At 38.1% G+C, this 18,699-nt stretch overlaps 2 protein-coding genes across 14 annotated transcripts; both read left to right on the top strand.

Annotated features, from left to right (window-relative positions):
* The first annotated feature begins 1,545 nt into the window (after positions 1-1,545).
* Positions 1,546-10,070, top strand: LOC100852976 (serine/threonine-protein kinase Nek2). 7 transcript variants are annotated; one of them, XM_010653704.3, is made up of 15 exons: positions 1,546-2,242; positions 3,289-3,422; positions 3,568-3,634; positions 4,114-4,179; positions 5,375-5,421; positions 5,540-5,585; positions 5,711-5,791; positions 5,897-5,939; positions 6,071-6,120; positions 6,210-6,291; positions 6,392-6,441; positions 7,164-7,237; positions 7,400-7,451; positions 8,435-8,899; positions 9,209-10,070. In XM_010653704.3, the coding sequence occupies exons 2-15, from the start codon at positions 3,337-3,339 to the stop codon at positions 9,842-9,844; spliced, it is 1,845 nt and encodes a 614-aa protein (XP_010652006.1). In that variant the 5' UTR covers positions 1,546-2,242; positions 3,289-3,336; the 3' UTR covers positions 9,845-10,070. The 7 variants fall into 7 exon arrangements, with proteins under 7 accessions (XP_010652006.1, XP_003632328.1, XP_010652004.1 ...); XM_003632280.4 differs by having other exon boundaries at positions 1,563-1,795; XM_010653702.3 differs by having other exon boundaries at positions 1,802-1,935.
* A 312-nt stretch (positions 10,071-10,382) lies between these two features.
* On the top strand, positions 10,383-18,495 carry LOC100854030 (VAN3-binding protein). 7 transcript variants are annotated; one of them, XM_003632297.4, is made up of 11 exons: positions 10,385-10,731; positions 11,808-12,363; positions 12,561-12,954; positions 13,132-13,301; positions 14,830-15,142; positions 15,229-15,369; positions 16,761-17,193; positions 17,441-17,671; positions 17,763-17,812; positions 17,917-17,974; positions 18,052-18,495. In XM_003632297.4, the coding sequence occupies exons 4-11, from the start codon at positions 13,255-13,257 to the stop codon at positions 18,270-18,272; spliced, it is 1,494 nt and encodes a 497-aa protein (XP_003632345.2). In that variant the 5' UTR covers positions 10,385-10,731; positions 11,808-12,363; positions 12,561-12,954; positions 13,132-13,254; the 3' UTR covers positions 18,273-18,495. The 7 variants fall into 7 exon arrangements, 6 of the variants coding, with proteins under 6 accessions (XP_059593799.1, XP_059593800.1, XP_019076745.1 ...); XM_019221198.2 differs by having other exon boundaries at positions 13,112-13,301; XM_059737816.1 differs by having other exon boundaries at positions 10,383-10,731; positions 11,808-12,954; positions 13,071-13,301.
* Positions 18,496-18,699: the final 204 nt, after the last annotated feature.

Raw genomic sequence — 18,699 nt, 5'->3', positions numbered from 1 at the left:
AGTTGGTATCATAATGAAAATTGAAGAAAGGAAGAAGTCACATTATCAAATTTGAAGAAATAGGAAAAAAAATTATTGAATTTGAATTTATATTTTATTTTAATTTCTTTTATTATTTTTGTTCTTTTCATTTTACTTTTATTGCAAGAGAGGGCTTTAACTTTGAATTAATTAATTAAAAATGATGAAATAATCTCTATATTTATGAATTTAGTTCATTTTATATTTTTATTATAAGAATAAGCCAGTTTTGATATAAATGTCATTCAACATTTTAAATATTTATATGTATGTTAAGAAAAAAGAGTTATTTTTACAAAAAAAAATTGAGGGTATTTTTATCAAAATGAGGTCAAAAAGGGGTGATAACTTTGAATTAATTGATTAAAATTGATGAAATAATCCCTATGAATTTAGTTTTTTTATTATTTTATTTTTTTTTATTTGAAGGATAACCTTTGACATAAATGTCATTCAACATTTTAAGTATTTACATATATGTTAAAAAAAAAAGTAATTTTTACAAAAAAATAAAATTAAATTAAGGGTATTTTTGTTTAAATGAGGCAAAAAACGGGTGAAGAGTTAGATTTTTAAAATTGGATTTTCAATGAACTTTTGAGTCAAATCACCCTTTAATTTGTTTGTTCTTTATAGATCCCTATTATTATATTTCTCAGATAATGACAAAGAAAAAAATTAAAATTATTGATCAAAGTTCACATCATATTATTTTTTGGGGAAATGAATTATGGTTTAAGCATCTTGATTTAAAAAAAATAAATTATGATATTAAAATTAATTGGTTGTGACTTTGCACCTTATGGGGGTAAATCCTTTAGTGTGGGCGTGCTCTATGTGTTAGGAAGTAGTTTTCATCACTTTCTTATGAAATTAATTCATAGAGAAATTTTGTAGTTTAATGTCCAAACCTAACACCTTTTAGACAAATAAAAATGAATAAATAATAATAATTTTTAGGGTAAATAAAAGGGACAAAAAACAAATTAATATTCTTCAATGTTATTATTTTTCTAAGATTAATTTATTTTCCCTTTTATATATAAAGCATTAAATTTGATGTCTTAATTTTCTAGTGGAATTGGTATGACTTTAATGCAATTACTCAAAATGGTTATAAAATAATAAAGATTGATAATCTCACTCTAGTAGCAAATCATAAATATATTTTTTTTCTTTTTCATTTTTAATTAGTCAACTGCATGATATAATTCCCGACATTTAAAATTTTTGAAAAGTATATTGTATTTCGAAAATATTTGTATAAATATGAAAAATATTATTTATTAAATTAAGAGTTTGTTTGATAATGATTTTAAATATTTATTAATTTTTTATCATTATAGTATTAGAGATTTCAAAATTTTTATGATAAAAAGATTAGTAAGTATGAGACTGCTACGGGGAAAAAGTATGAGAAGCAATTCAAAAAAATTTGAAAATCCATGAAGTGTGTTTTACCCAAATGCATGAAGTACTTTTCAGAATCCACAAAAGCAGAAAGAAACAAAGAATTAATAGATCCATTTGACCCACCACGCTTCTCTCTCTCTCTCTCTCTTTATTTGAACTTTGAATTTTTTCACTCTCACTTTCACCTTCTTCTTTCTTCTTTTGCCGCCCCCTTTCTCTATAAAAAACAAAGGATCTATAAAAATATATTAATTAAATAGTACAGATTTTCTAGTAATATTATTGTTTTTCCTCCTTTGTTGTTTTCTTTCACCACCACTGAGCTAGAGATCTACTTCTTCTTCTTCTTCCACTTCTTTGGGTAATTTTTCTTTTTTCAATTTTTGGGTGGCTGCTCTTTTCTTTTGTTTCTTCTCTGGATTTTCCCAAGAAGATTTCTGAATTTTTTTGGCTCTTTTTTTATGTGGGTTTGTTCTGATTTGCCTTTTACTCCATTTGTCGGTAATGTTCTGTCTACTGTTTCTTGCTTTGCTTCTTCTTGCATTGGGTTTTTGTAAGAATTTCTGTTTTGGGCTTTTTTGGGGGGTTTCTGTTTGGTGTCTGGGAAAGTGTCGGGTGAGAGAAGTAAGTGGGCAGCGGGAACTTTATGTTGAAAAGCGGAATAGTCGGTTCGATTGTGTTGTTGGTTATTTGGCTGAGTAAAGTTCGGTTTTTCTATTTCTGGGAAGTAAACAGTAGAAAATGTGAGATTTGAGCTTTCATTTCCTTCCTTTTCTTGGCAACCAAACGGAGGGCTGCTTCAAGATAGGTGTTGTTTGAATGTCCAATACCCCATTATGTTTTTTTTTTCTTTCACCGGGCATTTGAAAATACATCTTGATAATGTACTATGAAGGCGTCCCATAGCCGCCAAATTAGAACTAAGCCCCAATTCTGATATGTTTCTTGAGAGTTCCTGGGGAAAACTATACTATATCTGTTTGAAGGGGGCGAAAGACTTGCCTATTTAAAATGTTATCCGACTTCAATTGTGGGTTTTAGGTTAGAATGCTGCACTTATGAGATGTGATATTAACTCTTTGATCGTGAAGCTGTGTTTTTCTTGGTTGTTTACTTCTAAGAGATCATTGAAATAATTGAGCATTTTCTTTCTGTATTGATTATGAAAGATTTGTTTCGTGGGTATATGTCTTCATCTAATTGCCTACCTCAAGTTTGGGATTTGGACTTGCTGAGGCTGACAAAACCTGCATAGCTGTAGGACAGTGCCGTGGAGGATAACGATTGAGTGGGAAATAGGAAAACAAAATATGATTCTTGTTATGGTCCTAACTGTCTAAGTGCATTGATTTTTGGAAGTGGTAGTGTTCTGGAATTAGGTCTCCTGCGATTTTGTAGGGTATATTGATTGTTCGGATCTCTTGTCAGACATCTTGTACCCCATGCCCATGTCTGCAGGGAAGTAAGCGAAGCTTGGTTAAGCTGAGGATGCTTACTTTATGGTCATAGTAAGTCCTTTAGCTCCTCATGTTACGCCTTTTCTCAGGGCATTTTGAGGCAACTCCCATGAATTCCAACTTTAACTGTTCCCTTTTGAGCATGTGACCCCATGATGTGGGGTTTGGGCTTGACTTGTTTGAAGTTTACTGTTTTGTGTGCCTGATAGAAATGGTATCTAATGGTGGATATGTGTTTATTATTTCAATATTGATTCTTGCTGTAATATATTTGTTCTTCTTGTATGTCCCACACACTCAACCCCCAAACACTGTCCTTCCTATTTTATCTTCGTTTTCTTGGCTGCTTGATAGAATTGGAACTTTTTGTTAATTTTGTTCTGTGAATACTTGCTAGGACTAAAACTTTTTGGAGGACATCAGGTGGGAGGAGTGAGCACAAGCTATGGATCAGTATGAGATACTAGAGCAGATTGGGAAAGGTTCCTTCGGTTCTGCTCTTCTTGTGAGACATAAACATGAAAAAAAGAAGTGAGGATGCACATTATAGTTTTTTTGGTTTCTCTCTCTGTAGTTTTTCATATTTGATTGAGATGTTAAAACATTTGAACATCATGATTACTGTAGATGTGTATTATATGGTGATTGTAATTATATTTTCTGTTATACTCTCAAGGTATGTCCTGAAGAAAATCCGCCTTGCTCGCCAGACTGATAGGACCCGAAGATCTGCCCATCTGGAGGTCAGTACTTTTATTTGTTTTGTCCTGCCTTCTCTAAACTTAAGCAAACAAAAGTATTGAGTTATTTTTCTTTCCAGTTAAATCTAATAGATGCACAGAACTACTTTTCTTATTTGGGAGCATGCTTAAAAGGTGAAGGATTGCTTTAGAAAAAAAACCCATGCATACCAAAGAGAAAGGAAAAGACTATCTGAACAATTTGACCTTTTGCAATCTGAGAACATAATGTTGACTGCTTTGTTGGTTCGGTGTGGGTAAAAAAAGTTGACATTAAGTTGTTCAATGTCCAGACCTGGTTATGATTCCCTATAGTCTATATCATTTCAAGATAGGTAAAACTCATACATTGCCCCCTAATGGTTCAAGTACTGAATATGGATTTGAATAGATGTCATCTTTGATAGGAATCTGATGCAAATTCATTACTTTATGATAGAACTTTATATTCTAAGATGCTGTATTTGTTCCTTGTTTTGCAGATGGAGCTGATTTCTAAAGTACGAAATCCATTTATCGTTGAGTACAAAGATTCTTGGGTAGAGAAGGTCGGCAAATAATCTCTTTTGAAATAGTTTTTGTTAGGACCTGTTGTTTTCCATTCTATAGTTGGTCCTTTTTCACCTTTTTGTTATCTTAACTCCTTTAGTTGGTGCATTTAGCTAAGACTTACCTTTTGTCTGGCAATTGCACAACAATGGTGCTGTCATTGATATTTGTTCTCTCACCATCTTCCCTACATGTTGGTTATAGTTTTCTTATTCTGAAACTGTGAGAAAATTGCATAGCCTTATGCCTTTGATGCTTAGTCAACTTGGTCCTTGAGGTCTAGATGATGTTTGTCCATTCTTCCTATGTACTACCATATCTCTGTGGCTTATTTCTATGTTTTATATTAATGGTTGCCTCTTTGAATTGATAAATATTCACAAAAAAATTGGTCTGATCTCCATTGTTTTGCTGCTTTTGAAGCAACCTCTTGATTTTTCTATTTTTCTGAGTTCCAAATGGAGAATCCCAAGTGTGGGCTTCAGGATTAGATCCTTGAACTACTGCCTTTATATATGGGTCATGGAGTATGCAGCCAAGTTGGTTTGTAGACTTACAGGCCCAGAGCAAGGGTCACATTATTGGTTAGTCTGATAAGACTTGGTGAAGTTGTATCCCAATGATTATTTCTGTGACACTTTGGAACGTCATACAAGATTTTCCAATTGTAGCAACAGATTGACTGGTATAGCCAAGTCATGGTTGGTACAGCTGGGTCATGGATGACATGACTGAGTTATGAATGAGTTGTGCTGTAGTGTTGAGATGGTAGAAGTTCCAAAGCCGCATTGGAGGTTCACAAGTCTGAGTTTGGTTCAGAAATAGAAACTGATAAGTCATAATACTCCCAAGAGTTGAATTCTATACATCTGGAATAAACTAGGTTGCGATGAAGGCTTGTACTCTAGTGATCTGCAATTGGGATATCACAGTAACAAATGTGGCAGTGTTCCAGAATGATAAGTTTTTTAATTTTTTTTAATTTTAATTTTTTAATTAAAAACAAAGTTTTATGAACAAGAGATAAGTTTTTAGTGGTGCCACTCTGCAATTAGGAATTAGTTTATCACATTCCAACTATGCTATGTTGAGCCTACCATCTTTGCACCATTATGAAACCCATGTATTATAAGAAATTGAAATAACCTATTATTATCAGATTCTGCCATTGATAATTTTTGTCTTCACTTTCAGGGTTGCTATGTATGCATTGTTATAGGGTACTGTGAGGGAGGAGACATGTAAGTTATGCTTCATGTTTAGTTCAGTTATTTGACAAATTTTAGACCATCTGTTTGGCATAATGATTTCTTGCTACATGTGTGAACTTTGTATATTGCCTCTTCATTGTTCATACAGGGCAGAAGCTATAAAAAGAGCCAATGGTGTTCATTTTCCTGAAGAGGTTGTTACTCTGGCAGTGGAGTTCATCCACTGTTGATTTATTGTTTTAACCTTCCTATTTTAAAACCTTGCTCTATGGTACTTCGTGTCATTTCTGTCTGATACTTGAATTTGAACTATGAGCAGAAACTTTGCAAGTGGCTAGTTCAACTCCTGACGGCACTTGAATATTTGCATGCAAACCATATTCTTCATCGTGATGTCAAGGTCAGTGGAATCTCTTGATGCAACTGGTAGAGGTATCAGTTAATCTCTTATCTGTGTGAATATCAAAAACTATTTTGCTCTAATGGTGTTCTCCAATTGCTTCAGTGTTCGAATATATTTTTGACAAAGGACCAAGACATACGTCTAGGTAAATGAATCCTTCCTCTCTCTTCTCTATTGTTTCTGTTAGGCCTTATGTTAACTTGTCAGTCACTCATGCTTGCTTCTGTTCTATATTTTGGATGGTATGGACTGGTTTATATTATATTTTGGATTCAGGTGATTTTGGTCTTGCTAAGATGTTGACTTCTGATGATCTTGCTTCCTCTGTGAGTAGCATGGCTTATAGAATGACTTTTAATTTCATACTTATACACCTGCTGAATCTAATTACCACGTGTTTCTGCTCCTTTTGCAGGTTGTGGGGACTCCCAGTTATATGTGCCCTGAGCTTCTTGCTGATATACCATATGGTTCCAAGTCAGATATCTGGTCTCTAGGTAAAGTATATCACTTTGAGCTTCAAGGATCATCTAGCCTTGATATGTGTTTATTCCTTTGTTGACTATTTAATAAACATCTAACATATGCCTTATCCAGGGTGCTGTATATATGAAATGACTGCTCACAGGCCTGCATTTAAAGCCTTTGTAAGTTTCTTGTTGCGGTTTGTAGAATTATTAGATTGAGTGTTGACTGACATTCAGAAACTCTATAACCATTACCTAATTAAAATGCTTCATCTAGGAGGATGTATAAGTAGTTTATCATACCACATCTTGTGCTCCTGTTTGGAAAGCACTGATTATTGTGTGCGTTAGTGCTAATATTATCATTGTTGCAGATCACATTCTTGGTTTTTTATTTTATTTATTTTTTATACACTGCTCATGTCATTGATTGTCGGTGCTAAACTTTTCTATTTTCTAATGCCAATTAGCTAGTTTACACCAGGGTTAACTTTATCTTAAGGTCCAAAATAATGCAACTGGAAATGTTTACATGACATCTGAAGGAACAATTCTGCTATTGGTAATGGATCTATTACCAAAAAGAGTCATAAAAAAAGAATCACCATTGGATAAATGGTTTTTCCTTGGAATTCTAAAAAGTGACCCTATATATAATAATAAATAGATTCCAATTAAGTTAACACTAACAATTTATAATTGTTTTAAATTGCGATTCCATTTTTTTGAGTTTTGATATGTAGCATTCATGATTTGTTCCCTGCCCACATCTCTGCCTCTCCATCTTCAGTATGTGTCTTGACAATTTTTTGGTTCAGTAATGAAATATTTGCTAGTTTGTGCTCCTTGTACATTGGCAAAAAAACTTACTGTAATATGTTTTTTTGTTCTTTTTTGAGCAGGATATGCAAGCTCTGATAAACAAAATAAACAAGTCTATAGTGGCTCCACTTCCAACCATGTATTCTGGTGCATTGTGAGTTTTTTCCCTACTTCATGCACATTATACTCTGCATATTAGCGATCTTTTAACACAACCTGCATTTCTCACACACACTCTAACACTATATAAGTGGCTTTCACTACTAAAATGGTTTTCCTGATCTATTTTCCTCTGTTCTTTTTCTTCCTCCTGCAGTCGGGGACTTGTAAAAAGCATGCTGCGGAAAAATCCTGAACTTAGACCAAGTGTATGTAATATTTTGGTTTATATGGCTTTTTATTTTTATTTTATTTACTTTTATTTTCATTAATGTGCATACAATATTATCTTGAAATAAGTGAATGGTTTACCAATGTACTTACATCCATAGTACTTAGTACTTGCATCCACAGTTCTTAGTACTCACCATCTGATGATTCCTCAAAGTGATCTTTGGGGTATAATATCGCTCCATAATGATGATATTGAAGTCTAATACATGATCCATTTTGGAAAAACTTGCCTTCCTAAAAGATTGATCAAAACTTACTTTCACAATGATTGTCCATAATTTAAAAATTGTAATATACTATTGACCATATATTCTTTGGGGTTGTTCTCTCTGATAGTTGTTGCATGTCTTTCTGTTGTTCATGTACATTAGAGTAATGCTTCTATGCTTCTTGACTATGTTGCATGGACTAGGGAGCAGAAGTCAAAGTGTGCATGTCTAAATGTTGGATATTTGACATCCAGTTGGAATATGTGAATTTGGATTTGGGTGTATAAGAAAGATGAAAATATATCTTTTGCAAATATAAGCTAGCTATACATATGGTTTTTTCATTATCCCTAGTAGTTACATGAAAATTTCTATTAGATTACAAAGGTACTGTAGAAGCATGACAAATCCACATGTAATATTCTACCTTAACACAGGGACTTACTAGTTACAGCCATTTGATATGAACTTAGTGTTGGGCTTGTTTTTTAGAGAACTATCATTGTTCTAATCTTATAAGGTTTACATTTGAAAAATGTGGGCTCAACTTTGAAGATTGGGCACATGTCCACACCCAGACCCATACCCATCTCCTTGTACCCATCCTTGTCATGTGATGTCAGACATGGGTGTGATTGTTAATTTGAAAGGTATGGGTGCCATAGTCTGTTGATAGTATTTACAATTTATTCTAATCTTTGTTTCTTTGGATGTCTCCACCATTCTGAAGTGTAGCTTTATTTTTCCAGGCTGCAGAGTTGCTCACTCACTCACACCTTCAACCTTACATCCTTAAGATCCATCTGAAATCCAATAGCCCTAGACGAAACACTTTTCCTTTCCAATGGTCTGATTCCAACTACATCAAGAAAACTAGATTCCTGGAGCCAGAAGCTGTTCCTATGTTCTCTGACAGAGAGAAGCGGAGATCATTCAGCAATGACAGGACCTTGAATCCTAGTATATCTGGAACTGAGCAAGACTCTCCTTGTTCTAGTCAAAAGATGCAGGAATTCTCCAGTCATTTAAATCGGAAGTTTGCTGAATTATCTGTTGGCAGCACTCATGAAGACATTGGTATTGATAAATCAGTGGTCACAAAGTTCTCAAGTGCTACCAAAACCCCTAGGTCAACACCATCAAAAACTTCTTCTACTCCTAGGAGACAGACAGCAACATCAAAGATATCACGGATTGGCTCAAATCATGATTCAGTAAGTTTTAGAGCTCAGAATATATAATTGAACTTCTGCTTGTCTTAGCTTACACAGGGGAATTGATAGAAATGAGATGTCAAGCTCCCCATTTTCTTCTCAGAAATAAAATCTTCTCTATAACCTCATCCCTAGCACCTAGAGTTAGGACCCTAACATTGATGGTGCCCTGCATTTGTAGAGGGTTCCGATATCATGCATAAGCATCCATGCTTATGATGCAAGACATGCCCATTAGCTGTTTCTGAAAACTTTTGTATGATCTTTTTGTGGGTTGATATATACTATATTGTATCTTTATATCTGCAGTTTCCAGTGTCACATACTCCAGTGAGCAAGTCTTCCTGGTCAACTCGAAGAGCATCACTTCCATTTCCAACAAGAGCTGCTACCTTAGAAACCCCTTACAGACCCAATGTTCGCCTCCTCCGCAGCGTGGAGTCTCCAGATATCTCTGTTAATGCCCCAAGAATTGATAGGATTGCAGAATTTCCTCTAGCCTCTTGTGATGAGCCTCTTTTCCCTATCCGTAAAACTTCATCAACATCTGCTCAATGCTCTTCTAACTCACCAGATAGCGGTGACTGTTCAATCACAAAGGACAAGTGTACAGTACAGATTTTGGACAAAGCCTTTGTCAGGCAGAATTTCACTGATGCAGACCATGGAGTTCCTCGAAATGGAAGTGAATGCTCAGAGCACAACCCAACTACTGGTGTTTCTAGCCGCTCATCTTCAGATTCACGACAGCGCAGGTTTGACACCTCATCATACCAGCAGCGCGCTGAGGCATTAGAGGGGTTGCTCGAGTTCAGTGCAAGGCTCTTGCAACAAGAAAGGTTCGATGAACTTGGGGTGCTGCTGAAGCCATTCGGACCAGAGAAAGTTTCTCCCAGGGAAACTGCTATATGGTTGACGAAGAGCTTCAAGGAGACTGCAGCCTAGCAGAGATACTAATACCGATCTAATTATGTTCCCACTTGTACAATGCCTCTACCCATTGACATATCCAACTTCAAAGATAGGATCTCACTATCTGTTAACTGTGTCTTCTCAATTGAAGGCTGCTTAGAGACTTGTAATATGGATTGTAATATCACCTTATTGACAACTCTGTTTGAACCCGAAAGTGTTGGGAAAAATGAGGAAAATGGAAGTTTTTGGAGTCACAGTCCATGAGCTTGTAAGTATTTATTTATCTGTTCTGCAGGCATTGGAACCATTGCTCTTAAAACTTAAGAGGAAGTTTAGTGCCCGTAAAATTCAAGTATTGATATATATATATAAATCAATGTGTCATAATAATTAAAAATTTTAGGAATATTATAATTATTTGTGTATTTAATAATTTTTAAAATGTGATTTGCAAATATAAAATTTAGTTAATAATAGAAGAAGATTAAGTTTGAAAACCAAAAAAAAAATTGAAAATAAAAGCACCCCAATAGTTCAAAAGGGATAGGTAAAACGACGTCGTTCCAAGTGCTCCAAATTTTGTAATGTCCACCGGCTTTGATGGATTGCCAGCATTTTGGCTTGGGTTCGACATGGAAGAAGGTGGAATTGTGGAGGCGTACGAGGTTCAGTACTCTGATCTAATCCTCCTGTCTTCTTCTTCTTCTTCAGGTGGGGTTTCATTGTCACTATCAGCAGCAGAGCTGTCAAGGCTTGAATCCATCTCTACTTCAATAATGGAAGCCCTAGGACCCTCCGGCCCCGGTCTCCTTGCAGTGACTGGCGTCCCCAATACCTCCACTCTCCGACGGAGCCTTCTTCCCTTAGCCCGCAAGCTTGCGCTTCTCAACCCCCAAGATCGTAATCGCATTCTCAAGGTAACCCAATTGAAATTGCGCTAATCATTTTCCAATTCAGAAATTGGGTGGAAAGTAGTTTCTTTTTTGGGGTATCGATTCCTTCCGCTGAGAAGGGTGCAGTTTTGGTTGGGGGGTTCTCTGATTTAGCCTGAGGGTTCTCTCATTTTCTCTCCACCGCAGAACAAAGCATGATTGTGTTTTCTCCGTTGCTGTGTAGAATATGCGTTTTCTTCGTCTTCTTTTGTCAATCGTCCCAAACCCTAGCCTTGGTTTTCTCGCGTAGTCTTGTCAAGCGGCAAAACCGAGGCCTCTGGGGTTTCTGTGTTCTCCGTTTCTCGTCTTACGTGAAAACACTGTGTTGGCTTTTTTTTCGTATTCGTGTGTTTGTTTGTTTGTATTTTGGGACAGACATCTAATTATATCAATGAGTTTTCTTCGTTTCTGTGTTGATCATGTTCTCTCATTTTCATCCCTTCCATTGATTTTATATAGAATTTCCAAAATTCATGTAATTTTTCAATGTTTCCAGGTTCCAAATACTTTATGTAATTGCTGATGTGCAATGGAAATGGATGATAAACTGAAAAAGTAGTTCCTTTATTTAAGCTTGAACTCTTAATTACCCTGAATCCGAGCTTTGTCGACCCGTCCTCTCATCATCTGATCACCATGTTTTGTGGGGTTGTGTTTAGAGCCTGTGATATAGAGCCCCATTGAAGATCTTGAATTCTGTGAATTTACGTCTACATTGGGTTTTTTTTTCTGTTTTCTGGTGATGGGTTTGCTTTTGTATTAAATCCTTTTTGACATGCTGAACATACACTTATTCAAAATCAAATTTGTTTTAGGATTGCGACTCAGCTAATCTTGTCTTCAAGAGTTCTTCTGGTTGATTATCGAATGCCAATAGCAACATTTGTTTAGAAACTTTGACCTAGATGATTATGATGTTAAAACTACTACCAAGCACACAGCATACACAGACTTCACTCAACATATTTGCCTCGTTTTGGGACCAAAGTTTGTTTGGTTAGAAATTTTTATTTTTGGCAAGAATCTACCAATGTTAATTTTGTTATTGATGGATTTTCCAGGAGCACAGCTTGGGGAGTGATGTTCCTTTGAAGAATTTGGATAGAAGTGTCTCCTCCTTTGCTATGCAACTCAAATATGAACAAGGTTCAAAATCCACTCAAAGTGGACCAAGTCATAAAGTAAATGACAGTGGAAATCAAGAACAAGATCGGAATGATGTTTATGGTTTGAGCAAAATCCAGAATGAAGAATTTAAGAATCTTGGGAGTACTTTCAAAGATTTAGGATTTTGCATGATGGAGCTGGGGCTCCATCTTGCACGGATATGTGATAGGGCCATTCACCGTGAAGAGCTTGAGCAGAGTTTGTTGGAATCATGCTCAGCAAAGGGGCGTCTTATACACTATCATTCAACGTTAGACAGCCTCATAATAAAAGAGATGGGGAGGAGAAAGGGGTTTAGCAAACAAAAGGCTAACCACAAAAGGGACCAGGAACACCCCATAAGGAATGAGCAAACTGCGGCAGAATTTCCCAACTTGGGTAAAACTGGAGATGCAGGTAGTTATTGTTGCGATCCTTCTAACCTATGGCAGCAGTGGCATTATGACTATGGTATATTCACTGTCCTGACAGCTCCGTTATTTATTTTGCCTTGTCATGCACAATCAACAAAAATGGAAGATCATTTTTGCAAATATTGTGAGCAAGAATGTCCATCCCCTAGTGGACACACATATTTGCAAATATTTGATCCTAATAAGAATAATGTCCTCATGGTGAGGGCTTCTCCTGATAGTTTCATTGTTCAGGTGGGGGAATCAGCTGATATCCTATCAAAAGGGAAACTTCGCTCCACCCTCCACTCAGTGTGCAGACCAGGAAAGCTAGAAAACTTGAGCAGAGAAACATTTGTTGTCTTCTTGCAGCCAGCATGGAGCAAAACTTTCTCTATCTCAGATTATCCCATGGACCACTCTGTGGTAAGTGGCCAGTGTGATGGAATTCACTGTGCTGGGGAGGAACCCGGTAAACTAACTCGAGAAATTCATAGAATAGTTCCTCCACTTGCATCACGGTTGAAGGATGAAATGACATTTGCGGAATTCTCACGTGAAACTACTAAGCAATATTATGGTGGCAGTGGATTGCAGTCAAAGAGATAAAAAGCTCCTTGGTCTTCAGTTCTGTAAATCACTGTATTTGGTAAATCCTCTGTAATTATTCTGTACCAAATCACTTGATTCTTTTTTGACTGGAATTTAACTTGAATCCTTTTCTTACACTGCTGTGTCTTTCCTCCTGACTATTGATGCATGAAGATCATCGAATGTTTGCTCAACTTCGGTTGCTAATGCTATAGGTATGAGTACATTATGGCAGGATCAGTCACCCAGGCAAAACCCAAGCCACTTCCAAGAAGAATTGGCTCTTCCCCACTGATCCGTATAGAGCGAAGTAGCTGCCCAGTGATCCCTAGGAAGCACGTCTGTTTGTTTAGTGTTCATGCCGCTGCTGCCGTTTCTAGGACCGACCATACCTCACCTGCACAGGTACCTACATAGTGTAATGTTGGCTGCATATTCAACATAGCGGTTCTACTCGTGTGCCTTCCAAAACCAGGAGTCTTGGAGCCTGCTGTGTACGATTAGCCAGCCTTGTGGCTGCAAAAGGATTAGAAGGCCCCCAAAGCTATGGTTCCCAGCTGGGCTATGATAACTCCGCATCCCGAAGCAATGCTTTACTCCTAGGCACATGACACTAAACTGTCCTTGTGTCATCACCATGTGGAAGAACAAGAAGTCTAATACACCAGGAAACTCTCACATTAAAATTCAAGGAAAATCAAATGGATGTTCCTTGCTGAGACATTGATTCTTGCCCCGTGTTTGGGGTTTTATGTGAGTCATTGTAAATAATTCAAACGCCAACCATGTCCTTTGTTTTAGCTGGAGGGTGGGGATGGGCTCAAGGCTTTAGTTTATTTACATATATAGAGACTTAGGATTACAAACAAAACCCTAGATGAATGTCCTTAATCCTCTGCTGATGATATTACACTTCCTTGCAGGCATATTTGTTAAAGACCCAGAAGCAAATGAACGGAGCCCACCCCAAGAAACCACTTGTGACCCTGAAACTGGACTGTGACCATGCAGATTCCAGATTCCAGAGTAGTGCTAAATGAAAGTATAGAAAGACAAAACAGTAGGGAGGTGTTGGGTCAGAAGCACAAACAGAATGTTGGTGTAGAACAAAACATCTCCACAGTCAATTCAGTTCCCACTTCGCTATCTTTATCATCCCCCATCCCACCCACCAGACCATCACCACTCCTTATTCAAATTCCCTGTAGCCATGAACTCACTTTTGTCCCCCGCAAGTCACAAATTCCTATCTTCACATAGACCCATCTAAATGCACAAAGATAAATGATAATTATGATATTAGTCCCCCCTATGAAGAATGATTAGACAATCTTTTTTGGAATTGTTTTCAGGGACATATGAATAGAAAGGGTATTTGCTTGGGGTTTGCCCAGCTGGGTTTCAGTCTCCTTTCAGCCAATTTTGAAAAATGAGGAGGAAATGGAAAAGCACATTTGAAATGTGGATTGATCAATGAGCAAAAGAGGCAAAGGGAATAAAGGCTTGCCCTTTGGGCCAGCAGTGATGTAGTAAGAAACAAACGACTTTAAAAAGAGAAAGCTGCTGATCTTCTCCTCTCTCTCCTTGCTTTTACACATACTTGAAGAACAGCTCTCCCTGAAAAAACAAAAAGGAGAGAAGCTGAGATAAAAAAAAGGAGCATGATGACGTCTCTAGGGCACGCCTCCTCAGGGGTTGTGCCATAAACCAAACAGAACAGGAGGTGGACAGGTGTGGAGGGTGCGCCCACATGTGGGCCCGTGGGCCCATGCATCGGGCTTGGGGATTTTGAATGGGCCCCCCCACAAGGGTGGTTTGGCCCATTTTTGACCAAGGAAAAAAGGCCTATAATAACCCAACCCCACTACTGTTTCAAAAACCAAAGCCGAGCTACTTCTGTCTCACTCTCTCTTTCTCTGGTTTTTTTTTCTAGCTGCATGGAAATGGACCACGGAATCGGTATCGGAGGGCGGCTGCCGGAGACCCCACCGGAGCCGATGGAGTTCCTGTCTCGGTCGTGGAGCGCCTCGGCTCTTCAAGTCTCCAAAGCTCTCCCTCCTCCTCCTTTTCCTCTTTCTTTTCCTCATCCTTCTTTTCATTCCAAGGCTGCCAGCTCCGCCACCATTCCCGTCCACGAAGACCTCGCCGGAGAGTCCGAGGAGCCGGTCACCATTGCCGGGAACCCCTTCTCTTTTGCTTCCTCTGCCACTTCTCAGCTCGTCCTCGAACGCATAATGTCGCAATCAGTTAGTAATTTAGTATACATATTGCCGATGTTTTTAGCTTTGAATTGATCAGTTTTCTCATTTATCTGCTTGTTATTTTTGCTCAGGAAGTGAATGCAATTACGCCTGGGAGGTTATCACACAGTAGTGGACCATTGAACGGTGGGCAGAGCTGTGGAGGGTCTCTTACAGAAGAAACAGACAGCCCACCAGTTTCTCCTTCGGATGAGTTCGACGACGTCGTTAAGGTCATGCATCTTTCTTTTGATCCCTAGGTTGATTTCTAGTTTATTTTCTGCTTCCTGGGACACTGATATCACATGGGGGTCTTGGCTTCAAAGCTGAGTGAGAGCCAAGGACAACAGAGCTTTCACTGCTACAGAAAATACCCAGAGCCCACTGACTTGGGATTGCTTTTATCATTATTCTTCCAATAAAACAATAACTTTATCATCTTTCACTTTTTTTTTTGTTTTCTCTTTTCTTCTTTGAGGTGGGCTACATAGCTAGGTGTGTCTCTTTAGATTCTGAGGTCCATGACTTATGGGTATTAGGCTTAGCTGTAGTGTGGCTGAGATTCTAGGTTTGAAAAGGGTTCCTTGGCTGAGCAGACGAAAAACTTTAGTGGATTTTGGCTCCATGACTTCAAAAGATGATAAAGGAGGAAAAGGAAAACCAACCTCACAAGTTACTTAATCATCAATTTTTCATAAGCAAAGTACTGATAAATGTACGTGTGGGACTCGTCACTGACGTCTTATCTCGTGTTGATATAATTGTTTTCAGTGAATAACAATAGGTTGGTGATGGTACCCAACTGGGATCACATCAGAAAGGAAAATATTTTATATTTTTGAAATGGGAAAAACCCCTTAAATAAATATCTTTAATTAAAAATATTACAAGATTGGTCATAACATGTACCATTACAGCATTACTCCCCAGGAAAAATGCTTTTCTATGGTCATATAGTACATTAGGAGAAACCCCTTCAACAATTTTTGTGATTTGAAAATACAGACTATTGGGTTGTTTTTCTACTGGTGAATTGAGAAGAGGGTGGTGCGTAAGAGGAGATTAATTTAGGGAAAGGTCATATCAGGTTTCCCAAAGCGGTTTTGTCTGTTTTGGGCAAATGAAAGAAGTTGCAGTGTGTGTGGCAGAGCCCTTGTTCTCTAGCTCTTCCCTCCCTTTTACTCCAAACACAAGCCATATCAGTGATAGGTTGGGCAGAGGGGGTGGATGACAACCGCTGTCTCCTCACTGATTATACATTGAAGCCATCTCTACTATAGCGCTGCTCGTGTTTGAATTTTGTGAATGTCCTTGATGTTTCAAGACTTTACTATTTATCTGTCATGTGGGCATTGTTCCAGAGATGAATTTGTCTAACAACTTCACCAAAAAACCTAAAATAGTATCAATTTTTATAGGAGTCCAAACACACCTTTGTCATACTGTGGTTTTTGTTATATACATATATTCGTTTTTCAAAATGCTTGAATTATTTTGAATAGTTTTAAAGTGATGAGACGTTTTTTTTTGTTGAAAACATTTTTTGCTCCTCTTAGGATTCCAGTTCACTTTGGATTCTTCGTCACTTTGCATTTCGTATTCACTATTAGTATTATGCATGCAGTTCTTCAGTGCAAACAACACCCTCCAAACCCAGTTCTTTGGGGGCCGGAGTGGTCCCGGCAGCGGCGGAAACACCCCTGGGGGTGGAGCTAGGACAGTTGGGAGGTGGTTGAAGGACAGGAGGGAGAAGAAGAAAGAGGAGAGCAGAGCTCAAAATGCCCAGCTCCATGCGGCTGTTTCGGTTGCTGGTGTGGCTGCTGCTATAGCAGCCATGGCTGCAGCCACAGCGGCTTCATCTGGGTCAAGGAAAGATGAGCATATGACAAAAACAGACATGGCTGTTGCCTCAGCTGCAACGTTGGTGGCAGCACAGTGTGTGGAGGCTGCAGAAGCAATGGGAGCTGAGCGCCACCACCTTGCTTCCGTTGTTAGCTCTGCAGTTAATGTCCATTCTCATGATGATATCCTCACTCTCACTGCTGCAGCTGCCACAGGTACTCCACAAAAGGGCATTTTTCTTTCTTCATATACATTATTGAACCCATTGCGGTGCAACAATGCTTGCCATGACTCTTAAAATAGGTCTGCAGGGTGTGACGTTGTTTGGCTTATCTTTATCGGACACCAATTAGTTTTCAAATGAGATGATCAAAATCCGATATAAAGTCTGAACTTTCAAGTTAATTGGTAGTTTAATGTGTTAAGCAAAAGATGAATGACATATTTTTTGATGTATTGCAGCTCTGCGTGGGGCGGCGACCCTGAAAGCGAGAGCATTGAAAGAGGTGTGGAATGTGGCAGCAGTTATACCAGTGGAGAGAGGGATCGGAAATGGTGTAAGTGGTAATGCTAATAACACTCAGCCTAATGGTAAGAACAGCAGTGAGACCTTTCCCAGAGAGAATTTCATTGGTGTCTGTAGTCAAGAGCTGCTTGCCAGGGGCTCTGAGCTTCTCAAGAGAACTCGCAACGGTAATTAATCTTTCACTTTTGTAGATTCTGTCAAATGCTACTCACAAATGTACAGATTCACAGATTCATTACTAGTTTTTCAATGGTGCAGGTGATCTTCACTGGAAAATGGTCTTTGTTTACATTCACAGAACAGGCCAGGTGGGTTTTACGATTGAATGTATAAATATCATGATTGTGACAATGAAGAATTGTTGGGTCCATTCCTGTTTTGATTTTTACAGTATCGAATCGGTTTCCTTCAGGTGATGCTGAAGATGAAAAGCAGACACGTAGCTGGGACCATCACCAAGAAGAAAAAGAGTAAGTTCCAATCACATTCTTAATTAGTTAAAGGCAGGCAATAGGATGAGAAAATAATCTCTTTCCATGATTTGCAGTTGTAGTGTTGGAGGTGGTGAAGGATATGCCGGCATGGCCAGGGAGGCATTTGCTGGAAGGTGGAGAGCAGCGCCACTACTTTGGGTTGAAAACAACACCGCGTGGAGTTGTGGAGTTCGAGTGCAGGAACCAGAGGGAATACGATATCTGGACTCAGGGCGTTGAGAGGCTCCTCACCATTGTAGCTGAGAGAAGGAATAGATACCGAGAACAAAAATGAGCTACTACTCTGCAACAAGCGTTGGTTGCAGGCAGTGGCAATAGATGATGATAGTTAAGAATTAAGCTTAAGAGGAACTCAACATGGCAGTAGCTTTCCTTGTTCTCTGTGTAAAAAAGGACTAGAAACTTAGAAGTAGTTCAGTAGTAGAGGTTAATTTTAGGCTTGAATGTGAAAGAGAAATGATTTTGAATGATTCTAAACCACCATGTGGCTTGGCTTCTGGCACAAGTATCAGTCATTGCATTAGATTCTCAGCCCATTGAAAGAGTACAACACTCAAAAGCTTCATGATCCGTAGGCAAGGGATCAATTCCAGCGGACCAGAATCAATACTCTGATTCCCAGAATCATATTCTGGGGTCAGTTCAGATTCTTATCTACATTTTTCTACCTCTTTCTAGAATGGTTGTGATCGCCTGAAATA

This window comes from Vitis vinifera, chromosome 7 (assembly GCF_030704535.1).
Source record: "Vitis vinifera cultivar Pinot Noir 40024 chromosome 7, ASM3070453v1".
NCBI lineage: Eukaryota > Viridiplantae > Streptophyta > Magnoliopsida > Vitales > Vitaceae > Vitis > Vitis vinifera.
Note: the sequence above shows the minus strand (reverse complement) of the source record. Positions and strands in the feature narration are given on the sequence as shown.

What these genes read in the sequence shown, in the direction of transcription:
- LOC100854030 (XM_059737816.1), top strand. Translation starts at nt 13,255, where the DNA reads ATGCCGCTGCTGCCGTTTCTAGGACCGACCATACCTCACCTGCACAG. An exon ending in AGTTCGACGACGTCGTTAAG is followed by an intron (nt 15,370 to 16,760) that starts GTCATGCATCTT and finishes TTATGCATGCAG; the next exon opens with TTCTTCAGTGCAAACAACAC. An exon ending in CATCACCAAGAAGAAAAAGA is followed by an intron (nt 17,975 to 18,051) that starts GTAAGTTCCAAT and finishes CATGATTTGCAG; the next exon opens with TTGTAGTGTTGGAGGTGGTG.
- LOC100852976 (XM_010653704.3), top strand. Translation starts at nt 3,337, where the DNA reads ATGGATCAGTATGAGATACTAGAGCAGATTGGGAAAGGTTCCTTCGGT. An exon ending in GAAGATCTGCCCATCTGGAG is followed by an intron (nt 3,635 to 4,113) that starts GTCAGTACTTTT and finishes CTTGTTTTGCAG; the next exon opens with ATGGAGCTGATTTCTAAAGT. An exon ending in GGACCAAGACATACGTCTAG is followed by an intron (nt 5,940 to 6,070) that starts GTAAATGAATCC and finishes TTTTGGATTCAG; the next exon opens with GTGATTTTGGTCTTGCTAAG.